A 23,239-nucleotide genomic window follows, 5' to 3' on the forward strand; every position below is an offset into this window, starting at 1 on the left:
AACTATTTTAATCATAGGAAAAAGATAAACTTACTATTAGGCCTTAGATTTACAATGGCAAAGTTATTTTGGTACATATCAATTATATCATTATCTAAAAAAAGAGTCAAAGGGGTACAAACTTTCAGTTATAAGATGAATAAGGTCTAAGGATCTAATGTATAACATGGTGACTACATTGGGGACCAGCCCCACGGTCGAGTGGTTAAGTTTGTATGCTCCAATCGGCAGCCTGGGGTTCGTCAGTTTGCATCCTGGGCACAGACCTATACACTACTCATCAAGCCATGCTATGCTGGCATCCCACATAGAAGAACTAGAATGACTTACAACTAGGATATACAACTATGTACCAGGGCTTTTGGGAGGGAGAAAAAAAAAGAGAAAGATTGGCAGCAGATGTTTGCTCAGGGCCAATCTTCCTCAATTAAACAACAACAAAAAAAATGGTGACTACAGCAGATAACACTGTATTGTATAATTGAAATTTGCTAAAACAGCAGAACTTAAATGTTCTCATGCATACCAAAAAAAAGTTAAAGATGTGATGAATATGTAACTCAAATGGGAGAATCCTTTCATAAAGTATATGTATAGCAAATCATCACATTGTACACTTTAAGTATCTTATAACTTTGTCAACTATATCTCAAAGCTGGGAAGAAATTCAAAAATTAAATAAAAAGAGGCAAAGCTAGGAATTCTAAAGAATATTGTTATTTTGGCAGTGTAAATTACTTTCTCAACAAACATCTAAAGCCTCAATAGTCTCTTAAAGTAATTAGATATGACAATATGAAAAGTAAAACAATTATAAATACAAATAATTAAAACCAACTAGTTTTGCAGATAGTACAACTTGCTGTTTTTCCAAGTGGCAAACAAGAATCAAATATTTGGATCTCACATCGTGAGGATTACTGTCATAAGGATCAACAGTATTGCAAATATTAACCTTCGAGAGTGACGACCCTTTAAAGGACAGAAAAAAAAAAACCATGCAGCAATTCTTCTAGACATAAAGATGGGAAAGAAACTTTTTCAGAGTATGGCGAGAGCTCTTGTTATCATCTAATATTCAGACAACTGGTAGAATCTGCAATTGTGACACAGGCACCTAATGCATTTTTAATTGTTTACAAGGTCTTGCCTGCAAACCTCAAACACTTCCAGACTCAGTAAGTGAATTGTGAACAGGTGGTAACATTAAGGGTGATTTTATCTTAATGAAATTATGAATGAATGAATGAATTACTAAGGAAAAAAAAGAAGGCTTGGGGCCAGCCCCATGGCCGAGTAGTTAAGTTCGCGCCCTCTGCTTCGGTGACCCAGGGTTTCACCGGTTTGGATCCTGCGTGTGGACATGGCACTGCTCGCCAGGCCATGCTGAGGTAGCGTCCCACATGCCACAACCAGAAGGACCCACAACTAAAATATACAACTATGTACTGGGTGACTTTGGGGAGAAAAAGGAAAAATAAAATCTTTAAAAAGATTTCTTCTTAAAAATAAATTTAAAAAAAGGCAAAAATCTGAGGGATAAATGAAACAAAAACCAGCTACTTAGTAGTTGCTCAATAGTATTTATTAAATAAAACCTAAGCATATTTAACTTGCTTCTTTATCTGTGTGCCTACTAATATCTTACCTGGATCAACCAAAGCTTTGTTAAATATTTCTTTAAGTTTCCTACTCTTCACATTCCTTCCTTGAGCAAGATTTCTGTACATCTCATAGCCTATGATCATAACACCACCATCTTCTTGCCACCTCTGCAGCATGTAGCTTCTCTCCTGAGGACGTTTCACAGTGGCTAATTCAGAGACCTTTGTGGGAAAATAAAGATTTTTAAAGGCAGCTATTAGGAATGTAAGAATACTAAATCTTTCCATTAAAATATGCATCACTGATAATTAAAAATCTTTGTCTTTTACTATATGAACTTCATGCAGTTATTTTAAAAATAGAAAACATTTGAAATATGATACCTCAAGCTTCTCATCATCTTTTAATCCCTCTTGCCACTTCTCAAATTCATTCATCCAATTCAAAGCAGTATTAAGAGGACAAACCACTAAAGCTGTGCTGAAATCCAATTTGTCACACAAAAGAACCGTATGAAGAAAACTTACCACCTACAAGAAAACAAATTAAGTTGCCATCTTCATTTAAATATCTGCAAAAAAAGTTAATAGATCGAGCAATTTTACAATCTAGGGCTGGCCCCGTGGCCGAGTGGTTAAGTTCGCGCGCTCCGCTGCAGGCGGCCCAGTGTTTCGTCAGTTCGAATCCTGGGCGCGGACATGGCACTGCTCGTCAGACCACGCTGAGGCAGCGTCCCACATGCCACAACTAGAGGAACCCACAATGAAGAATACACAACTATGTACCGGGGGGCTTTGGGGAGAAAAAGGAAAAAATAAAATCTTTAAAAAAAAAAAAATTTTACAATCTAATAGTTGGGAATTTTTTGCCTTAATAAAGCAACCAAGCAAAGGTCACAATTTCCAAACCAAGCAAAGTACAAGGAAAAAGATATAATACATAAACAGGGGGAGTTCGACTAGATGATGGATAAGGTCCTTCCAACTCTAAAGCTCCAGGAATCTATTACCAATAATAATAATACGAATATAAGAAGTAACCACACCAAAACAGCTACTAAATCCCTGGTCTTCACAGAATATCCCTACAATCTTTCAGAAGACACTACTGCCCATTTGAAAGAGAATCGTGTTACAGAGTACTTTTCCGTTTTATAGTGTTCTGACCTGCTGAATCTAAAATAATTATTTCATGGTTTAAAATTACACATATAATCACTAATTTCACATCTCTGCTAAAACTCCTGCCATTCAGAAATGCAGTATTTTAATAATGAAAAATATTTTACGTTCTCATTACTATTAGGATCACAGACTGGAAAAAAGATATAAAGAAAGTACATTTCCACCTCAGAATCTTTGCTGTTTTTACTGTCTATGCCTGTAACCCCATTCTTTCACCTCATTAAGATCTGTGCTCAAACATCACCTCCTAAAAGATGCTTTCCCTCTCAGTTCTCCCTTAACACTTATTATCTGAAAGTACATATTTCTTGTTTTATTTGATTAAAATCTCTCTCCCCCACCAGAATATAAGCTTCTTGAGGAAGAGATCTTGTTATTCTTGTTCACTGCTTTATCTCCAGCCCCTACACAACTGTGCCTGGGACATAATAGAACCCAATATATATTCTTGAATTAATGAATGCACAAGAAGAGAATACCGTCATGTTCTTACCTGTAAAGTCTTACCAAGGCCCATGCAGTGGGCGAGAATGCATCCTGAACCTGGAGATTTCTTTGTTTTTTTTACAGACTCACAGCAGCAATCCCACATAAACTGAACACCTAAAAACGACAGCTTCGTTAAGTTCAATTTAAAGGCCCGAGTTAAAAACCTTCCTTCATAAACACACAGAAAACATAGCCAAAACTTCTAAGAAATAGAATTTTTAAAAACACAAAGAGAAAGAATTTCTTAAAAGTAAATGAGATTTTTTTTCCTCCACTAAGGTTACTAGAAAAAAGACAGTGAACACAAGCACATGACAGGGTGACTTTCCTTCATTCATCTTATCTAAGCTATCAGAGCAGATCTTCTCCATTCCCTGGGGTGGTCCAAAGAGATATATGAACAATCTAAAACAGAATCTTTATCCAAAGAGAGAACAGACTCCTATCAAATAGACTTTCAGATTTAGAGTCAATCAGAAAAAAATCCAGAGATAATTTATCCTTTCTCTCTTTATTCAACAGTAAAGACTGAACAGAAACAGGGCTCACTACCCAAGGAGTAGGAACTGTAGAACTTCCCTTATGAATTCATTCGCGTACACACTCAAAACTGACTTACTGTTTCCACTTTAACAAAGCAGAGGATAGGGATAATTTGGTATCTTTCTAATACCAAGGTAGAAACATTATTAACAAACATACCTGAAAATCTTGAAATAACATCTCCTAAAGAAGACTTTTAGCTAACTATACCTCTCCCTACCCAACAGCTCCCCTTAGCCAACCATTCCAGACCCGGTGAAATCCACTTGCTATACACCCATTTGTAAGTGACACTTACTTCCCCTTTACTAACACTCATTTCCTGTGCAATCATTTAATTTTGTTCTTCCTCATTTGCTTATGCATGAAATAAGGGCAGGGATCATGTTTGTTTTGCTTACTAATGTACCTCCAGTGCTTAGCAGAATATGAGGCACACAAAAGACACCAAATATTGATAAAATTTAACTAAAAGGGCTTTAATCATCTAACAGCTTCTTACCATCTACTTGATGGGGTTTCAATTTGATAACCATATTTCTATGAACCTGCACCAAAGGTTCTTTGGTCTCTTCATCTTCATCTAAAACCAACTTAGTGGTTATTGGACACTTCGTGGGTGAAGCATCTTCAATTTCTATCACCTACAAGAAAGAGAATAACAGATAAACTCATAGAAATCTCCCAAGTAAAGGTGGAGTATTAGTCTTACTAAGAGAAATTTTCCAAAGTGTAGACATATCTACTTCCACACCACACATCCGATATTTTGGTTCAACAAGACCAGGCCAGATCACAGGATTACATGTTTTCCAAAATCAAAAACCTCCAAAAGACCATGAATCACTGGGGTAATGTCAGTAATTTAGCTCATCGGTTCTCACCCTGAGTATCTCAACATACATAAGAGGTAGAGCTTTGAGAAAAGTAGTGTTCTAAACTCATCTATGGCACTACTGTTAAAATTTGAATAGACACATGGTTCCCAAACAGGGATGGTTCTATTCTTCTAGACAACATTTGAAAACGTGCAAGGGCACTTATGGTTGTCACAACAACTAGTCAGGACTGGTATTCAATGTAGGTGGAGGGGAAGATAAATATAAATGTTCCACAATGTAAAAGAAATCCCAAACAAGGACTGTCCCACCCAGGATGCCAAAAGACTCCCACTGAAAAACATTGTAAATACATGCTATGAAAGGGAAAAACTTTTAGAACACTGGTTTTAGAACCACAGGCTCAAAAGCATGACAAGAACATACCTTCTAATTGCCAAAGGGAAAAATTATCTTAAGCTCCTTATTTAAAAGAAAACTTAAATAGACATAAATACCCATAAACACATGTGTGTGCATATATGTTTTGCTATCTTATCCCAATGTCTATCCATTACATAGTATACGCAAGAACTGTACAAGGCAGGTAACAAGTATTCCCATTTTACAAACGAAAAAAAACTGCGGGACAGAGATGTTAAATAATTTATACAAGGTCATACAACTATTAAGTATCACAACGCTAAGATTTATACCCAGAGGGTTGGGGCTCCAGAGTCCATACAATACTACTTTCATAAAATAAATCCTTGTATAAACAGCTTTATAGTTCCATGAAAATCAATAAAAATTCATGATTTTAAAATTATAGAAATTATGTTGTTTAAGGAATAAGATTTTAGCCAGTATTTTTTTTTCTTATTTAGAACTATAATGGGGAATGAATGGATTACAGGCACACTTCATTTTATTGCGCTTCGTAAATGTTGTGTTTTTTACAAGACCCTTCACCAGCAAAAAGATTAAGACTCACTGAAGACTCAGATGATGGTTAGCATTTTTAGCAGTATTTTTTAAAAGATTGCATTAGAGGCTTTTTTTTTTTTTTGCTGGGAAAGATTTGCCCTGAGCTAACATCTGTTGCCAGTCTTCCTCTCTCTCTCTCTTTTTGTTCCTCCCCAAAGCCCCAGTACATAGCTGTATGTTCTAGTTGTAAGTCCTTCTAGTTCTTCTATGTGAACCACCGCCACAGCATAGCTACTGACAGACAAGTGGTGTGGTCCACGACCAGGAGCCAAAGCTGGGCCACTGAAGAGGAGCGTGCCTAACTTTAACCACCAGGCCATCAGAGCTAGCTTACAATAAAGTATACTTTAATGAAGGTATGTACAGTGTGTTTTTTTAGACATAATGCTGTTGTTACACACTTAACAGACTAGCATATAGTGTAAACGACTTTTATATGCACTGGGAAACCAAAAAATTCACATAACTCAATTTATTGCAATACTTGCTTTACTGCAGTGGTCTAGAACCAAACCCGCAATATCTCCAAGGGATGCCTATATTTAATATTCACTATAGAAATTTTCAAACAAAAACAAAAGTAGACAGAATAGTAAAATGAACCCTGTTACCTAGTATTCAGCTTCAAAAATCAACAACTTTTGGCCAGTTCTGTTTCACTGACAGCCTCCCGCCCATTCTCCAACTCCTCAGATGCCAAAAATGATTTTGAAGCAAACCCAAGAAAGCATGTAATTTTATCTGTAAATGTTTCAGAATGTCTCTTTTTAAAACCATAATTACAGTACCATTATTGCATGTAAAAAATTTTAAAACAAGTCACAAATTTGTAATAAATTGCTGCACTTACATAAAACTGCAAATGATACACAAATCAAGATTAATACTAGGAGACAGTGTGATGGAGTATAAATAACACAGGCCATTCAGATCCAAACTCCACTTTAACAAGTTACTTAAACTCTCTTAGCTTCAGCTTCTCCATCTATAAACAGTCCTCATGGGGTTATTCTGAAGATTAATATAAGGCAATCTATGCAAAGTAGCTGGCACAGACTAAGTATTCACTAAATTTTTATCATGTCCTAGCTTAGATGTGTCCCAGCTTCATATCGCAGACAAAATGGAAAATTCCCTGAATGTCTTGTCCTGTTTGCAAGCTGTGCTAGGCACAATCCTAAAACATGCCCCAAGATTCCTACCCTCTGGTGTAAACACCCTGCATAATCTCATTCTCTTGACTGTGGTTGAGATCTGTAAATATGATGGAATATCATTCCAATAGTTGGGCCATTAATCAGTTGGGTTTGATTTAATCAAAGGGGGTTTCCTAGGTGGGCCAGATCTAATCAAGGTGAGCCCTTTAAAAAACTGAAGTGTAACAGATGCTCTCTTACTGGTCTCAAAGACAAGCAAATCGCCATGTGGAGAGCAGTCTCTAGTACCTAAGGATCTCAGTGCTACAACTACCAGAAACTGAATTCTGCCAACAAGTGATCTGGAAAAGGACACAAAGTCTTAGGTGAAAATTACAGCTCTGGTTAACACCTTAATTTCAATTTGGTGAGACACTGAGCAGATAACTCAGCAGAGTCATGCTCAGCTAAACCATTCTCAAATTCCTGACTTGTAGAACTGTCAGATAATAATTTTGTCCTGTTTTCAGAGGCTAAGTCTGAGGTAATTTTTTAAAGCAGCAATAGAAAACAAATACACGAGACTTTAACTAAGACTTTGAAACCACATGTTCATTAGTGATTTGGATGATATTTTTGTTATTAAGTGCTATCTTCAGAATTGAGGATTGATGAATCTTCATCTTGAATGTAGGAGGAGATAACTTATAAAGAAATCGACTACTTATTAGTGACTAAGTAGATGTGTTTATGCACTCAAGCTATAATATAAGGAAAGTTTACATAACAAATAAGAAACAGATGGCAATGAAATGGAAGAACTTAGGACAAATGATAAGCTATAGTAAAGAATAAATAAGGACATGAAATATATCTCACATTTGAACGGAAAAAGAAGAGGGGGAAAAAACTGAAAACAAAACCATTTAACCAATACATCAGAAAGGTTGAGCCCTGGGGCAGGCCTGGTGGCACAGTGGTTAAGTTGGTGTGCTCTGCTTTGGTGGCCTAGGATTTGTGGGTTCAGATCCCAGGTGCAGACCTGCACATCGCTCATCAAGCCATACTGTGGCAGCATCCCACATATAAAAATGGAGGAAGATTGGCACAGATGTTAGCTTAGTGACAATCTTCCTCAAGCAAAAAGACGAGGCTTGGCAATGGATGTTAGCTTAGGGCTAATCTTCCTTACCAAAAAATTTTAAAAAAGGTTGAGCCCAACTTCTGCTGATGGAGACAAGGGATCATGACACATGATGAAGCATTAGGGAATAGATGTGCCGTCCTGTTATAATCAATTAGAAGAGTAGACAAGAGTAGTGACAAGCATCATGGCAGAGTGAGTTGTTGGCTTTGTCTCTCCCCTCTAAGTTACAACTAGTAGGACGTCAACAGACCAACCAAGGATTCTATGCACAGCACACCAGAATGCCTAAGAGATCCATACATCTATACATCAGAAGGTGAGTGGACCAGACTTTGTGGAGGCAGCTCCAAAGACCAGAGGCTCCAGGAACCGTGGCCACACCTGCAACCAGAGGCTCCAGGATCTACAGTAACCCCCACAAATGAAGGCCCCAGGAACCCAAGCAGCCTACACTCCCAGCATCACCAGGAACCACAATTCCAATGACCCAGCCACCTCTCCCTCGTTCAGCAGCACTTCCTCCAACCCCAGTGCCCCCAGCAGAAGGAGATACAATCAAGACCCCAGTACTCCCAGCAACAGAGGTAGTGCCCACGACATGTGGTTCCAGGAATTACACCAGGGCCCCAAACCAGAGACTTCAGGATCTGCAGTAGCACTCATGACTCAGCCCTTCCCCTTAACCCAGTAGTGGTGGGTGAAGCCTGTGATCTGAGGCTCCAGGAACCACTGTGGCACCCAAGAACAGAGGTTCCCTAAATGGCAGCAGTGCCTACGACCCAGCCCCTTCTCTCTCCCCCAGTGGTGGCACCTCCAACACAGGCCCTTACAGTAGTGGGGGCTGCATCCAAGACTCTGGAGGTCGCAGCAGTGGCAGGGCCTGTGACCTGAGGTTCCAGGAACGACTCCAGTGCCTGAAACCAGAAGCTCCAGGAACCCTGGCAGCATCCACAACCCAGGTTCTTCTCCACCTGTGGCAGCAGTGGTGTCACCTGCAACCCCAGACCACCCAGCAGAGGCCATGACACACGCAAACTCAGCACCCTGGGCAGTGGCAGTGGCAGTGGCAGTGCCAGCACCCCCCAAAAACCGAGGAGCAGCAGTGCATGAGGCAGCAGCACTAAAGGCCGCAAAGAGCCTGTAGAGAGCCTGGTAACAGCAATAGTGAAGCACAAGATACTGGTCCTGCCCAGCTACAGCAGTGCCAGCAACTCCAGATCCCTCACCTGCGGCAGCAGTGCCTGCAGACCCAACAAACTCGGACATGGCAAAGGAGATCGTGACCCTGGCTCCTGCCCAACACTTCCCTCACCCTGCCACAATGCGGGAACCCATGACCCAGGCAATGCTGGAAGCAGTAAAGGTGCTCATGAGCCTGGCGACCCCAGTGGCTAAGCCTGTGACTGTGGCAACACCATAAGCAGCGAGGCACCGGCAACCTTAAAGGCACAAGCAGCACAATGAGGACACTGAAAACACCTCTGGCAGAGGCAATGGACAGTTGAAAGCACAGGCTCTAAAATGCAAGGAGAACCAGTTCAAAACCAAAGTAAACAAAGCCTTACCTAAATAAGAAAGGTGTTTGCTACCAAAAAGGTATCAGTAGAGGAACAACTCATCAAGCACCATAAAACATTACAGTAACATGGTATCACAATAAGAAAATTATAATTCTCCAGAAACCAAACGTGAAGTCATGGAAGATTGCAAGCGAACAGAATTCAAAATAGATATCATGTAGAAACTCAACGAACTACAAGAAAACTCAGAAAGACAGTTAAATGAGCTCAGGAATAAAACTAATGACCAGAAGGAATACTTCACCAGACAGAGAAACTCTAAAAGAGAACCAAAAAGGAATTCTAGAGCTGACGAAATCAATAAATACAAAGAAGAATAAAGTATAAAGCAATGGAAATAAAGCAAACCATATGGAAAAGAGAATTAGAGAGCCTGGAGACAGAAATCTAGAAATTATTCAGGTGGAAGAGGAGACAGAACAAAAGTTTTTAAAAAGTAGAGAAATTCTATTAGAAATATGAAACTCGATTAGAAAAAGCAACATAAGGATAATGATTATCCAAGAAGGAGAAGAAGAGAAGGGAGCAGAGACCTTATTTCAAGAAATAATACATAAGACTGTCCCCAACTGGGAAAAGAACTGGATATACAAATACATGAAGCTATCAGAACACCTAATTATCTCAGCACAAAAAGAACTTCTCCAAGGCACATTATATTAAAATTGTCAAAAATCAATGAAAAAGAAAGAATATTAAGGTTGGCCAGAGGGAAAACCAACAAAAGAACCACCATAGCCTATCAGATTTCTCAACAGAAACTCTACAAGTGAGGAGAGAGTGGAATGATATACTCAAAATATTGAATGATAAAAGCTATCAGTCAAGAATACTCTACCCAGCAAAGTTAGCCTTCAGATATGAAGGAGAAATAAAGGCTTTCCCATACAAAAGCTGAGGGGGTTTACTGCCACTAGACCTGCCTTACAAGAAATCTTGAAAAGAGACCTACCTGAATTGAAAAGGCACAGGTATACAAAACCTTTCAGCAAGGTGAAAGACAGAATAAGAAAATTACAACCTATATCAGAAAAAGTTAGTAAACACTTAATTATAACAAAATTAAAGGGAAAGACAGCATTAAAAATAACTATAACCACTTCAATTTGGTAACAAAGTCACAATACCAAAGGGATAATTTGTGACAAAAGCAGCATAGAAGGGGAACGGGAAAAGGACAAAACCTTTGCATAAGCAAATGAAGATAAGATATTAGCAGAAGAAAAAGGAATATCATATCTAAGAGATCTTTTATACAAACCTCATGGGAACCACAAAACAAAAAATTAGAGCAGAATCACAAAACATAAAAAAAGAGGAAACTGAGGAACATATCACCAAAAAAACAACAAACTGAAATGGCAGACAGAAACACACAAAAAAAGTAACAATGGAAATATAGAGCAACCAGAAGACAAAAGATAAAATGGCAATATTAAGCCCTCATATATATCAGTAATCATCCTAAATGTAAATGGATTGGATTCACCAATCAAAAGACAGAGAGTGGCAGGATGGATTAAAAACAAGACCCAACAATATGCCACCTCCAGGAGACCCATCTCAGCTTGAAGACAAACACAGGCTCAAAGTGAAGGGATGGAAGATGATACTCCAAGCAAATGGCAACCAAAAGAAAGTGGGTATACCCAAACTTGAATCAGGCAAAATAGACTTCAAGACAAAAAAGATAACAGGAGCCAGAGTGGGACATTATATAATGATAGAGGGGACAATCCATCAAGAAGGCATAACATTTATTAAAATACATGCACCTAACATAGGAGCAGAAAAGTAAGTGAAGCAACTATTAACAGACCTAAAGGAAGAAATTGACAGGAACACAATAATAGTACGATACTTTAATACCCCACTTACATCAATGGACAGATCATCTAGAGAGAAAGCCACCAAAGAAACATTGGCCTTAAATGAAACACTAGACCAGATGGACTTAATAGATATACGTATAAAATATTCCATCCAAAAGCAGCAGAATACACATTCTTCTCAAGTGCACAAGGAACATTCTCAAAGACAGACCATATGTTGGGAAACAAAACAAGTCTCAATAAATTCGGGAAGACTGAAATAATATCAAGTATGTTTTGCAACTACCATGGTATGAAACTAGAAATCAACTAGAAGAAGGAAGCTGGAAAAGTTACAAATATGTGGACACTAAATAATATGCTACAGAACGACTATTGGATCAACAAAGACATCAAAAGAGAAATCAAAAGATACCTGGAGACAAATGAAAAGGAAGATACAACATACCAAAATTTATGGGATACAGCAAAAGAGGTACTAAGAGGGAAGTAAACAGTACTACTGGCCTACCTCAAGAAACAAGAAAAACCTCAAATAAACAACCTTAACACTACACCTAAAAGAACTAGAAAACAAACAAAGCCCAAAGCCAGCAGAAGGAAACAAAAATCAGAGCAGAAATAAATGAAACAGAAACTGAAAATAGAAAAGATCAATGAAACCAAAAGCGGATTCTTTGAAAAGATAAACAAAACTGACAAACTGTTACCTAGATTAACTAAGAAAAGAGGAAAGAAGGCTCAATTAAAATCAGAAATGAAAGAGGAGAAATTACAATAGATAGCACGAAATACAAAGGGTTATAAGAGAATACTATGAAACGCTATACACCGACAAACTAGATAACCTAAAAGAAATGAATACGTTATTAGAATCATACAGTCTCCCAAAACTGAATCAAGATAGAGATTCTGAATACAGAAATCACTGGTAAAGAGATTGAAACAGAAATCAAAACCTCCCCAAAAAGAAAAAGTCCAGGACCAGATGGCTTCTCTGGTGAATTCTACCAAACATTCAAAGATTTTCAAATTCTTCCCAAAAAACTGAAAAGGAAGGGATACTTACTAACTGATGTTATGAGGTGAACATTACCTTCATATACCAGACAACAGATACCAAAACCAGACAAGGACAATACAAAAAAGGAGCATTACAATCCAATATTGCTGAGGAACATAGATGCAAATATTGTCAACAAAATATTAGCAAACTGAATACAACAACACAAAAAAGGATCATATACTAGGATCAAGAGGGATTTATTCCTGGGACACAGGGTTCGACATCCATAAATCAATCAATGTGATACATCACGTTAACAAAATGAAGAATAAAAATCACATGATCATCTCAATAGATCCAGAGAAAGCATTGGACAACATACAGCATCCATTTATAATAAAGACTCTGAATAAAATGGGTATAGAAGGAAAGTGCCTCAACATAATAAAGGCCATATATGACAAATTCACAGCTAATATCATACTTAAAGAAGAAAAACTGAAAGCTATCCCTCTAAGAACAGGAACAAGACAAGGCTGCCCACTTTTGTCAATCTTATTTAACATAGTATTGGGAGTCCTAGCAAGAGCAATCAGGCAAGAAAAAGAAATAAAAGGGATCCAAACGGGAAAGGAAGAAGTGAAAATGTCACTATTTGCTGATGATATGCTTTTATGTACACAAAACCCTAAGGAATCCACTAAAAAACTTTTAGAAATAATAAATAATAATCAATAAAAAACAGTCAAGTTGCAGTATACAAAATCAACATACAAAAATCATTTGCGTTTCTATAACTAACAATGAAGTAGCAGAAACAGAAATTAAGAATACAATTCCATTTACAACTGCAACAAAAAGAATAAAATACTTAGGAATACACTTAAGCAAAGAGGTGACAGATCTGTACACTGAAAACTATAAAACACTGTTGAAAGAAACTGAAGAAGACAAAAATAAATGTAATGATATTCCATGCTCTTGGATTGGAAGAATTAACATAGTTAAAATGTCCATACTTCCTAAAGCAATCTACAGATTCACTGCAATCCCTATCAAAGCTCCAACAACATTTTTCACAGAAATAGAGCAAAGAACCCTAAAATTTATATGGAACAACAAAAGACCCTGAATAGCCAAAGGAACCTTGAGAAAAAAAGAACAAAAGCTGGAGGTATCACACTCCCTGATTTCAAAATAGACTACAAAGCTATGGTAACCAAAACAGTATGGTACTGGCACAAAAACAGACACACAGATCAATGGAACAGAATTGAGAGCCCAGAAATAAACCCACACAACTACGGACAGTTAATTTTCAATAAGGGAACCAAGAATATACAATGGAGAACAGGAAAGTCTCTTCAATAAATGGTGCTTGGAAAACTGGACAGGCATATGCAAAAGAAGGAAAGTTGACCATTATCTTACATCATGCACAAAGATCAACTCAAAATGGATTAAAGACTTGAAGGTAAGACCTGGAACCATTAAACTTCTAGAAGAAAACATAGGCAGTACACACTCCTCGACATCGGTCTTAGCAGCACATTGTCGAATACCATGTCTGGCCGGGCAAGGGAAACAACAGAAATAATAAACAAATGGAACTACATCAAACTACAAAGCTTCTGCACAGCAAAGGAAACCATCAACAAAACGAAAAGACAACCTAACAATCAGGAGAACATATTTGCAAACCATATATCAGATAGGGGTTAATATCTGAAATAAATAAAGAACTCAACATACATCTCAACAACAAGAAAACTAACAGCCCAAATAAAAAATGAGCAAAAGATATGAACAGACATTTCCCCAAAGAAGATATACACAGATGGCCAACAGACACATGAAAAGACGTTCAACATCATTAACTATCAGGGAAACGCAAATCAAAACTACAATGAGTTATCACCTTACTCTAGTCAAAATGGCTACAAATTAACAAGACAGGAAACAACAAGTGTTGGAAAGGATGTGGAGAGAAGGGAACCCTCATACACTGCTGGTGAGAGTGCAAACTGGTGCAGCCACTATGGAAAGCAGTATGGAGTTTCCTCAGAAAATTAACAATAGATCTACCATATGATCCAGCTGTTCCACTGCTGGGTGTTTATCCCAAGAACTTAAAAACACAAATGCATAAAGATACATGTACCCCTGTGTTCACTGCAGCATTATTCACAATAGCCAAGACTTGGAAGCAACCTAGGTGCCCATCAAGGGACGAATGGATAAAGAAGATATGGTAGATACACACAATGGAATACCACTCAACCATAAGAAACAATGAAATCCAGCCATTTGTGACAACATGTATATACCTTGAGGGTATTACGCTAAGCCAAATAAGTCAGAGGGAGAAAGTCAAATACTGTATGATCTCAGTCATAAGTAGAAGATAAAAACAACAATCACACAGAGACAGAGATTAAATTGGTGGTTACCAGAGGGGAAGGAGGGAGAAAGGGGTGATTAGGCACATGTGTGTGGTGATGAATTGTAATTAGTCTTTGGGTGGTAAACATGATGTAATCTACACAGTAATCGAAATCTAATGATATACACCTAAGATTTACAGAATGCTATAAACCAATGTTACTGCAATAAAAAATCAATTAATAAAAAAAGCAGCAGCAACATGTTTAAACAGATGAAAGCGAAAAAAAACTATCAACTTAGAATTCTTACTCAGGGATCACATACCCAGGGATAATAACTTTGAAAAGTGAAAAATGGAAAAGGTAGAAGTCAACAAAAAGTCGGACTAAGACTCTCTAAGGTCTCATTTCTGCACAGAAACGTCACACAAAAAAAATCAGAAACTGTGTGAAGCAACTTTGTCAGAATTCTGGGAAACAGTTAAAGTTTTACAGCAAGCAAGTAAATGCCAAGTCAAGAAAATGCCAACTTCAAAACAGTGGGAAAGTTTTATGGCATTTTTACTTGCCCTTACCTCATCACTTTCCTGATGAGGTGACGGTCTTATTCTTGAAGCAGCAGCAGCCTAGCTGCCAGTTCCCTCCTTCAAACTGGAGGGAACCCAGTAGACCTTATTTGTAAATTATTGTATGTATCTATCCTAACCTGTCTGGGAGATAAACAAAGCATTGACATAAGACTCTTATTACTGTTTCACCTAACTTGGAAGTCTGGTAGGAAAAACAGCAGGTTCTGCTTAAAAAAAAAAAAAAAAAAGCTACAAAGGAACTACAAACACACAGAAACCAGGGGCAAGACACTAGAATTGGAGACATAAAACTGACCACATAAAGCCCAAAGAAGAAGCTGGGATGACACACTTGGAATTTAGGACATTCAAAACGAGCGAAGGATACGGGATAATCTAGAAAGCTCTGTATCCCCAGACACGACACATGCTCAGAAAAAAACCTGAAGAGACATTAAGTTTTAACCTCAGGCTGATCCTTAGCTTCAGTAAGACTAACTAGTGAAAGAGCACCCCAGTACAGAGTCAATCCGCAAAGACTGGAAAACAGCAGGCATTCAAGGAAATCTCTTTCAAAACATTAGCAGAACATAAGTGAAAAGAACAGAGACTTCAGTAATGACCCAAAACAAAGAACAGACTTTGCAAAACTAATTGGGGAGAGTCTCAACATAATCAGACTACTACAACTTAAGAAAAAAACACAGCAAATCCTTGGAAGGGAGAGAACTTGATTTCCAGAGCCATCATTATAATATTCAAATGCCCAATTTGCAATTAAAAGAATCACAAACCACACAATGAAACAGGAAAACATGGCCCATTCCAATGAACAAAACAAAACAATAGAAACCATCCCTGAGAAACCCCCAACAATGAACTTACTAGACAAATATAGTAAAGCAACTGTCTTAAATATACTCAAAAACCCAAAGGAAACCATGGACAAAAAACTAAAGGAAATCAGGAAAACAGAATGCACCAAATGAGACTATCAACAAGAAGTACAGATTATAAGAAGGAATCAAACAGAAAATTTGGAGCTGAAAGAAATAAGTAAATAAAAAACTCAAAAGGGATTCAACAGTAGACATGAAAAGGCAGAAGAATTAACAAACATAAAGATGTCAACTGAAATTATTGAGTGTAATGAGCAGACAGAAAAAAGAATGAAGAAACTGAGAGACTAAGGGACTTGTAGGACACCATCAAGTGGACCAACATCTATATTATTAGAGTCCAAGAAGGAGAAGAGAAAAAGAATGGGGAAGAGAGATGATCTGAGGAAATAACAGCCAAAACCTCCCCCAAAGGGCTGGCCCTGTGGCCAAGTGGTTAAGTTCACCAGCTCCCCTTCAGCAGCCCAGGGTTTCACCGGTTCGAATCCTGGGCATGGACATGGCACCGCTCATCAGGCCATGCTGAGGCGGAATCCCACATGCCACAACTAGAAGGACCCACAACTGAAAAAGAATACACAACTATGTACTGGGGGGCTTTGGGAGAAAAAGGAAAAACAAAATCTTTGAAAAAAAGCAAAAACAAAAACCTCCCCAAATTTGAGTAAAGACCAGAATCTACAAATCCAAGAAGCTCAACAAACTCAAAGTGAAATAAACTAAAAGAGACCCAGACCAAATACATTATAATCAAATCTTGGAAAGCCAAAGACAGAGAGGATCTTGAAAGCAGCAAGAGAGAAGTGACTTGTCACATACAGGGATCATCAATAACATTATCAGCTGATTTCTCATCAGAAACTTCGAGGTGAGAAGGCAGTGTCATAACATATTTTAAGGTGTTGAAAGAAACTGTCAGCTTAAGAATTCTATATAGAAATAAAGTATCCTTCAAAGTAAAGGGAGAAATTTAAGACATTCCTAAGCTAAGGGAGTTCATTAAAACTGGACTTACTCTACAAGAAATGCTAAAGGGAGGTCTTCAGGTTGAAATAAAAGGATAGGAACTCAAACATGTATGAAGAAATAAAGATATATGAAAAAGATACATACAGGGGCAAATATGAAACCCAGTATTATTGTATTTTGGTTTGTAACTCCAGGTTTACTTTCTAAAGGACTTAAAAGACAAAAGCATCAAAAAATTATAAACATATGTTATTGGGCAGAAAACTTATAAAAATGTAATTTGTGACATGAATAATATATGGGGGGAAGGGAGCTCTATAAAACAACAGTTTCTGTATGCAATTGAAGTTAAGTTCATATCAACTCAAACTACATTGTTATGACTTTAGGATGTTATATGTAATCCCCTGGTAACCACAAAGAAAATATCTATAGATTATACACAAAAGAAACTGAGATTGGAATCACAATGCATTACTGCAAAAAATCAACTGAACAAAAAAGAAGGCTGCAATGGAGGAAATGATGACCAAAAATCAGTAAGACATGTAAAAAATAGTAAAATGGCATAAGTAAATCCATACTCATCGGTACTTACTTAAAATATAAATGGATTAAACCCCCAATCAAATGGCATGGATTGATAAAAAGGATTAAAAAATGATCCAAATAGTGGCTGCCTACAAGAGACTCAGTTTAGATCAAAAGACACAAATAGGTTGAAAGTAAAATAATAGTAAAAGATATTTCGTGCAACTAAGAAGGCTGCGATGATTATATAAACATAAGACAAATAGACTATGTGAAACAGTATTACGAGACAAAAAACATATTATATATTGATAAAAGAGTCAATTACAGGCATACCTTGTTGTACTGCACTTTGTTTTATTGTGCTTTTAACAAGACCCTCCACCAGCAAAAAGATTATGACTTGCTGAAGGCTCAGATGATGGTTAGTATATTTTAGCAACAAAGTATTTTTTAATTAAGATATGCACATTGTCCTTTTTTTCACATAACACTAATGCACACTTAATAGACTACAGTATAGTGTAAACATAACTTTACTATTCACTGGAAAACCAAAAAATTCATGTGACTCCCTTTTTTTTTTTTTTTGAGGAAGATTAGCCCTGAGCTAACATCTGCTGCCAATCCTCCTCTTTTTGCTGAGGAAGACTAACCCTGAACTAACATCTGTGCCTATCTTCCTCTACTTTTTATGTGTGACGCCTGCCACAGCATGGCTTGCTGAGCGGTGCCATGTCCGCACCCGGGATCCAAACTGGCAAACCCTCGGCTGCCGAAGCGAACTTAACCACTGCGCCACTGGGCTGGTCCCTCGTGTGACTCCCTTTTAATCACAGTGGTCTGAAATCAAACCTGCAATATCTCCGAGGTATGCCTGGAATCAAGAAGATAAAACAATCATAAACATTAAATGCACCAATAACTGAGCTCCAAGATACATGAAGCAAACACTGACAGAACTGAAGGAGAAAGAGTTCTACGATAATAGTTTGGAGACGTCAACATCCTACCTTCAATAATGCATAGAATGAGCTGACTAAAGATCAATAAAGAAACAGAACTAGAACAAAACTATAAATCAGCTGGCCCTAACAGACATATAGAGAACACTCCACTCAAGCACAGCAGGGTACAAATTTTCTCAAGTGCACATGGAACATTCTCAAGGACAGACCATACGTTAGGGTACAAAACAAGCCTTAATAAAGTTTAATGGATTGATATCATAAAAAGTATCTTTTCCAATCTCTTCCAATCACAATGGAATGAAACTAGAAATCAGTAAGAGAAGAAATACTGGAAAAAATGCAAATATATGAAAATTAAACAAGACACTCTTAAATAACCAATAAGTCAAACAAGAAATCACAAGGGAAATTAGAAAACAGCTTGAGAGAAATGAAAACAGAAACAGAATACTAAACTTAAAGGAATCAGCAAAAGCAGAGCTAAGAGGGGAATTTATAGCAGTAAACACAGACATTAAAAAGGAAATAAGACCACAAATCATGAAGTTGACGTTACACTTTAAAGGAGTAGAAAAAGTAGAGCAAACTAAACCAGAGCCAGTAGATGGAAGGAAATAAAACAGATTAGAGCTGATATAAATAAAACAGATACTAGAAAAAGAAAAAAATCAACAAAATCAAAAGTCAGTTTTTTGAAAAGAATAAAATTCACAAATCTTTAGTTAGATTGACTAAGACAAAAAGAAAGGCTTGAAAATTACTAAAATCTGAAATAAAAGTGAGGACATTACTAGCAATTTTACATAAATAAAAATAAATATGAAATAATACTACAAACAATTGTACAACAAAATGGATAACGTAGATGAGATGGAAAAATTCCTATAACCAGAATCTACCAGAACAGACACATGAAGAAAAACAAAACCTGAATAGATTGGTAAACTAGTAAAAACACTGAATCAGTAATCAAAACCTTCAACAAAGAAAAGCCAAGGACAAGATGGCTTCCCTGGTAAATTCTACCAAAAGTTTAAATAAAAAATAACTAATGCCAATCCTTCTCAAACTCTTCCAGGAAACTGAAGAGGAGGGAACACTTAAAATACGTTCAATGAGACCAGTATTACCCTGATTTGAAATCCAGACAAATAAGCTGTAAGAGAACTATAGATTACGTATAAATATAAATTCAAAAAGTCCTCAACAACAAACCAAATTCAGCAGCACATTAACAGGATTATACAAAATGACAAAGGGGAAAATCTTCATGACACAGAATTTGGCAACAATGTCTTAAATATGACACCAAAAGCACAGACAATGAAAGAAAAAGACAGATAAAAGGGACTTCATCAAAATTTAAAACTTTTGTGCAAAAGACACTTATCAGTAGAGTTAAATGGGGGAAAACATTTGCAAATCACATATCTGATAAGGGACTGATATCCAGAAAATATAAAGAACTCTTACAATTCAACAATAAAAAAACCCCAAACAACACAATTTTAAAACATGCAAAAGACTTGAATAGACATTTCTCCAAAGATATACAAATGGCCAATATGCACATAAAAAGATGCTCAACATTATTAATCATTAAGGAAATGCAAATCAAAACCATGATGAGATACCACTTCATATCCATTAGGTTGGCTATTATCAAAAAAAGGGGGGGATAAAAAGTGTTGGTGAAGATGCAGACAAACTGAAACCCATATGCATTGCTGGTGGGAGTGTAAAATAGTGCAGCTGTTGTGGAAAATGGTACAGCAATTCCTCAAAAAATTACATTCACAATTTCCATATGTTCCAGCAATTCCACTTCTGTGTATATCCCCAAAAGAACGGAAAGCAGGAACTTGAAGAGGTATTTCTATACCCACGTTCATAGCAGCATTATTCACAATAGCCAAAAGGTAGAAGAAATCCAAGTATCCCTCAACAGATGAATGGGAAAACAAAATGTGGCATATGCATACAATATTTGTTTATTCTTAAAAAATAAATGAAATTCTGACAGATGATATAACATGGATAAACCTGAAAAATATCATGCCAAGTGAAATAAGCCAGACAGAAAAGAACAAATATTGCATGATTCCACTTATATGAGGTACCTAAAATAGGCAAATTCATAGAGATAGAATGTAGAAGAGAGGTTACCAGTGGCTGAGGCGAGGGGGGAATGGGGATTTATCGTTAAATGGGTACAGTGTTTCTGTTTAGAATGATGAAAAAGAATGGTGGTGATGGATGCACAACACTGTAAATGTATTTCACTAAACTGTGCACTTAAAAGTAGTTAAAATGGTAAATAATTTTTTAAAAAGAATCCAAAGAAGCACAAACAAGAAGTCATTCCAATATCTAACAGGATACTCTGATTTAGTGAAAACACTGAACCGATTTAAATGTCCCTCAAAAGAGGATCTGGGGAGGAGAGGATTGACAGTGGTACAGTCATTACCCCTTATCCATGGTTTCACTTTCCACAGTTTTAGTTACCTGTGGCAAACCGCCTGGGACATAAATCATCCCTTTGTCCAGCGTATAGATGCTGTATACACTATTCACCCATTAGTCACTTAGCAGCCGTCTTAGTTATCAGATTCACTGTCATGGTATCACAGTGCTTGTGTTCAAATAAGCTTTATTTTACTTAATAATGGCCCCAAAGGACAAGAGTAGTGATGGTGGCAATTCATATATACCAAAGAAAAACTGAAAAGTGCTTCAAGAGAAAAAGTGAAAATTTTAGACTAATAACAAAAGAAAAAAAATCAATTGCTCAGGTTAAGATCTATAGTAATTTTTATTACAGTATACTGTTATAATTGCTCTATTTTATTATTAGTTATTATTGTTAATCTCTTACTGTGCCTAATTTACAAATTAAACTCTATCACAGGTATGTATGTATAGGAGAAAACACAGTACATATAGAGTTCGATACCATCTGTAGTTTTAGGCCTCCACTGGGGATCTGGAACATATCCCCTGCAGATAAGGGGAAACTACTGTACATCCATTCAACAGATGAGTTGTGCCACAGTTAAGGGCAGACAAAACCTAGGGGGGTCATGGAAAATTCTCCAAACATTAAGGAAAAGAAAAAGAAAGTAAGTTGAAGAAAACCACAAAAATATGTACACTAGATCTGTACATTCCATGGTATGCCAAAAGCAAATGTACACTTAAAATTGGCACATTTCACTGTGTGTAAATTTTACACAAAAAGGAAAACTTGCAAATATATATGAATTCTAGCTAATGATATGCATGCTAAAAGCACTTGGGTTAAGTGAAATGATGTCTGCAATGAACAGTAAAATGCATTAAAAAAAAGTAATGATGGATATAGATTAGTAGGTAAATAGGAAAGTAAAAAACCAAGTATAGAAAAATATTAACAGAAGAATCCAGGAGGTGAGTTTATGGGAAATCACTGTGAAATTCTGTCAACCCTGCTGTACGTTAGGATTTTTCATAAGAGAACATTGGAAAAGATAGTGTGGCTATATCATTTTATTACATAAAGCAGATTTCAGATAAAGGAAAGTTATCAGAGATAAAAAAGGACAATACTTATTGATAATGGGTCAATTCACTAGAAAGACATTGGAAAAGATAGTGTGGCTATATCATTTTATTACATAAAGCAGATTTCAGATAAAGGAAAGTTATCAGAGATAAAAAAGGACAATACTTATTGATAATGGGTCAATTCACTAGAAAGACATAACAATCCTACGTGTACATGTACCTAACAACAGAGCTTCAACAAAAAGAAGAAACTGAGAGAACTTGAAGAAAAAAATGACAAACTATTATACTTAGAGATCTCAACACTGCTCTCTCAATATTAGACAGAATATTATTAAGGATATAGAGGACCTGAATATAATCAAGCAACATCACCTAATTGAAATTTATAGAGTATTTCACCTAACAATAGCAGAACATATATACACAGAACATCCAAAAAGATACACCATTTCTGGGTCATAAGAAAAATTAGAAAAGATTCTGAACAGAGTAACAGTGAAACACAAAACATCAAAATTTGTACAATGCAGCATTTAAAATAGTATACAGACTGGGGAATTTTATACCTTTAAATGCATATATTTAAAAAGGAGTAAGATCCAACATCAACTTTAAGTAGCTAGAAAAATAAGAGCAAATTAAACCCAAAGAAAGACAGAAAAAATAAAAATGAGTGGAAATCAATGAAATAGAAAAAAATGAAGCAATAGAGAAACTCAATGAAACCTAAAGCTGGTGTTTTTGAAAAGATAGTAAAACTGCTAAACTTCTAGAGAAACTAATAAAAACAAAAGAAAGGAAGGGTAAGACACCAATTATCAGGAACAAAAATTAAAGATGAGATATCATAACAGAGGCTACAAAAAACAAATGGATAATAAGGGAATATTAATGAATAAATCTAAACCAATAAATTTGACTACCTATATGAAATGAACGAATCCCTTAAAGACAAAATTTGTCAAAACAGATCTAAGGAAAAACAGATAGACTAAATAGCCCTACATTTATTAAAGAAACTGAATCTGTTTAAAAAAAAA

At 36.6% G+C, this 23,239-nt stretch overlaps 1 protein-coding gene across 19 annotated transcripts in view; it reads right to left on the minus strand.

Annotated features, from left to right (window-relative positions):
- ATRX (ATRX chromatin remodeler) overlaps positions 1-23,239 on the minus strand; it is a 240,790-nt gene that overhangs the window by 97,825 nt on the left and 119,726 nt on the right. For all 19 annotated transcript variants that reach the window (XM_070257356.1, XM_070257353.1, XM_070257351.1 and 16 more), the window contains 4 exons: positions 4,324-4,465; positions 3,283-3,392; positions 1,989-2,135; positions 1,649-1,826 (listed from right to left, as the gene is read on the minus strand). In XM_070257356.1, coding sequence (XP_070113457.1) covers positions 1,649-1,826; positions 1,989-2,135; positions 3,283-3,392; positions 4,324-4,465 — 577 coding nt within the window. The remainder of the gene's footprint in view (positions 1-1,648; positions 1,827-1,988; positions 2,136-3,282; positions 3,393-4,323; positions 4,466-23,239) is intronic.

Source organism: Equus caballus, chromosome X, assembly GCF_041296265.1.
Source record: "Equus caballus isolate H_3958 breed thoroughbred chromosome X, TB-T2T, whole genome shotgun sequence".
Lineage (NCBI taxonomy): Eukaryota > Metazoa > Chordata > Mammalia > Perissodactyla > Equidae > Equus > Equus caballus.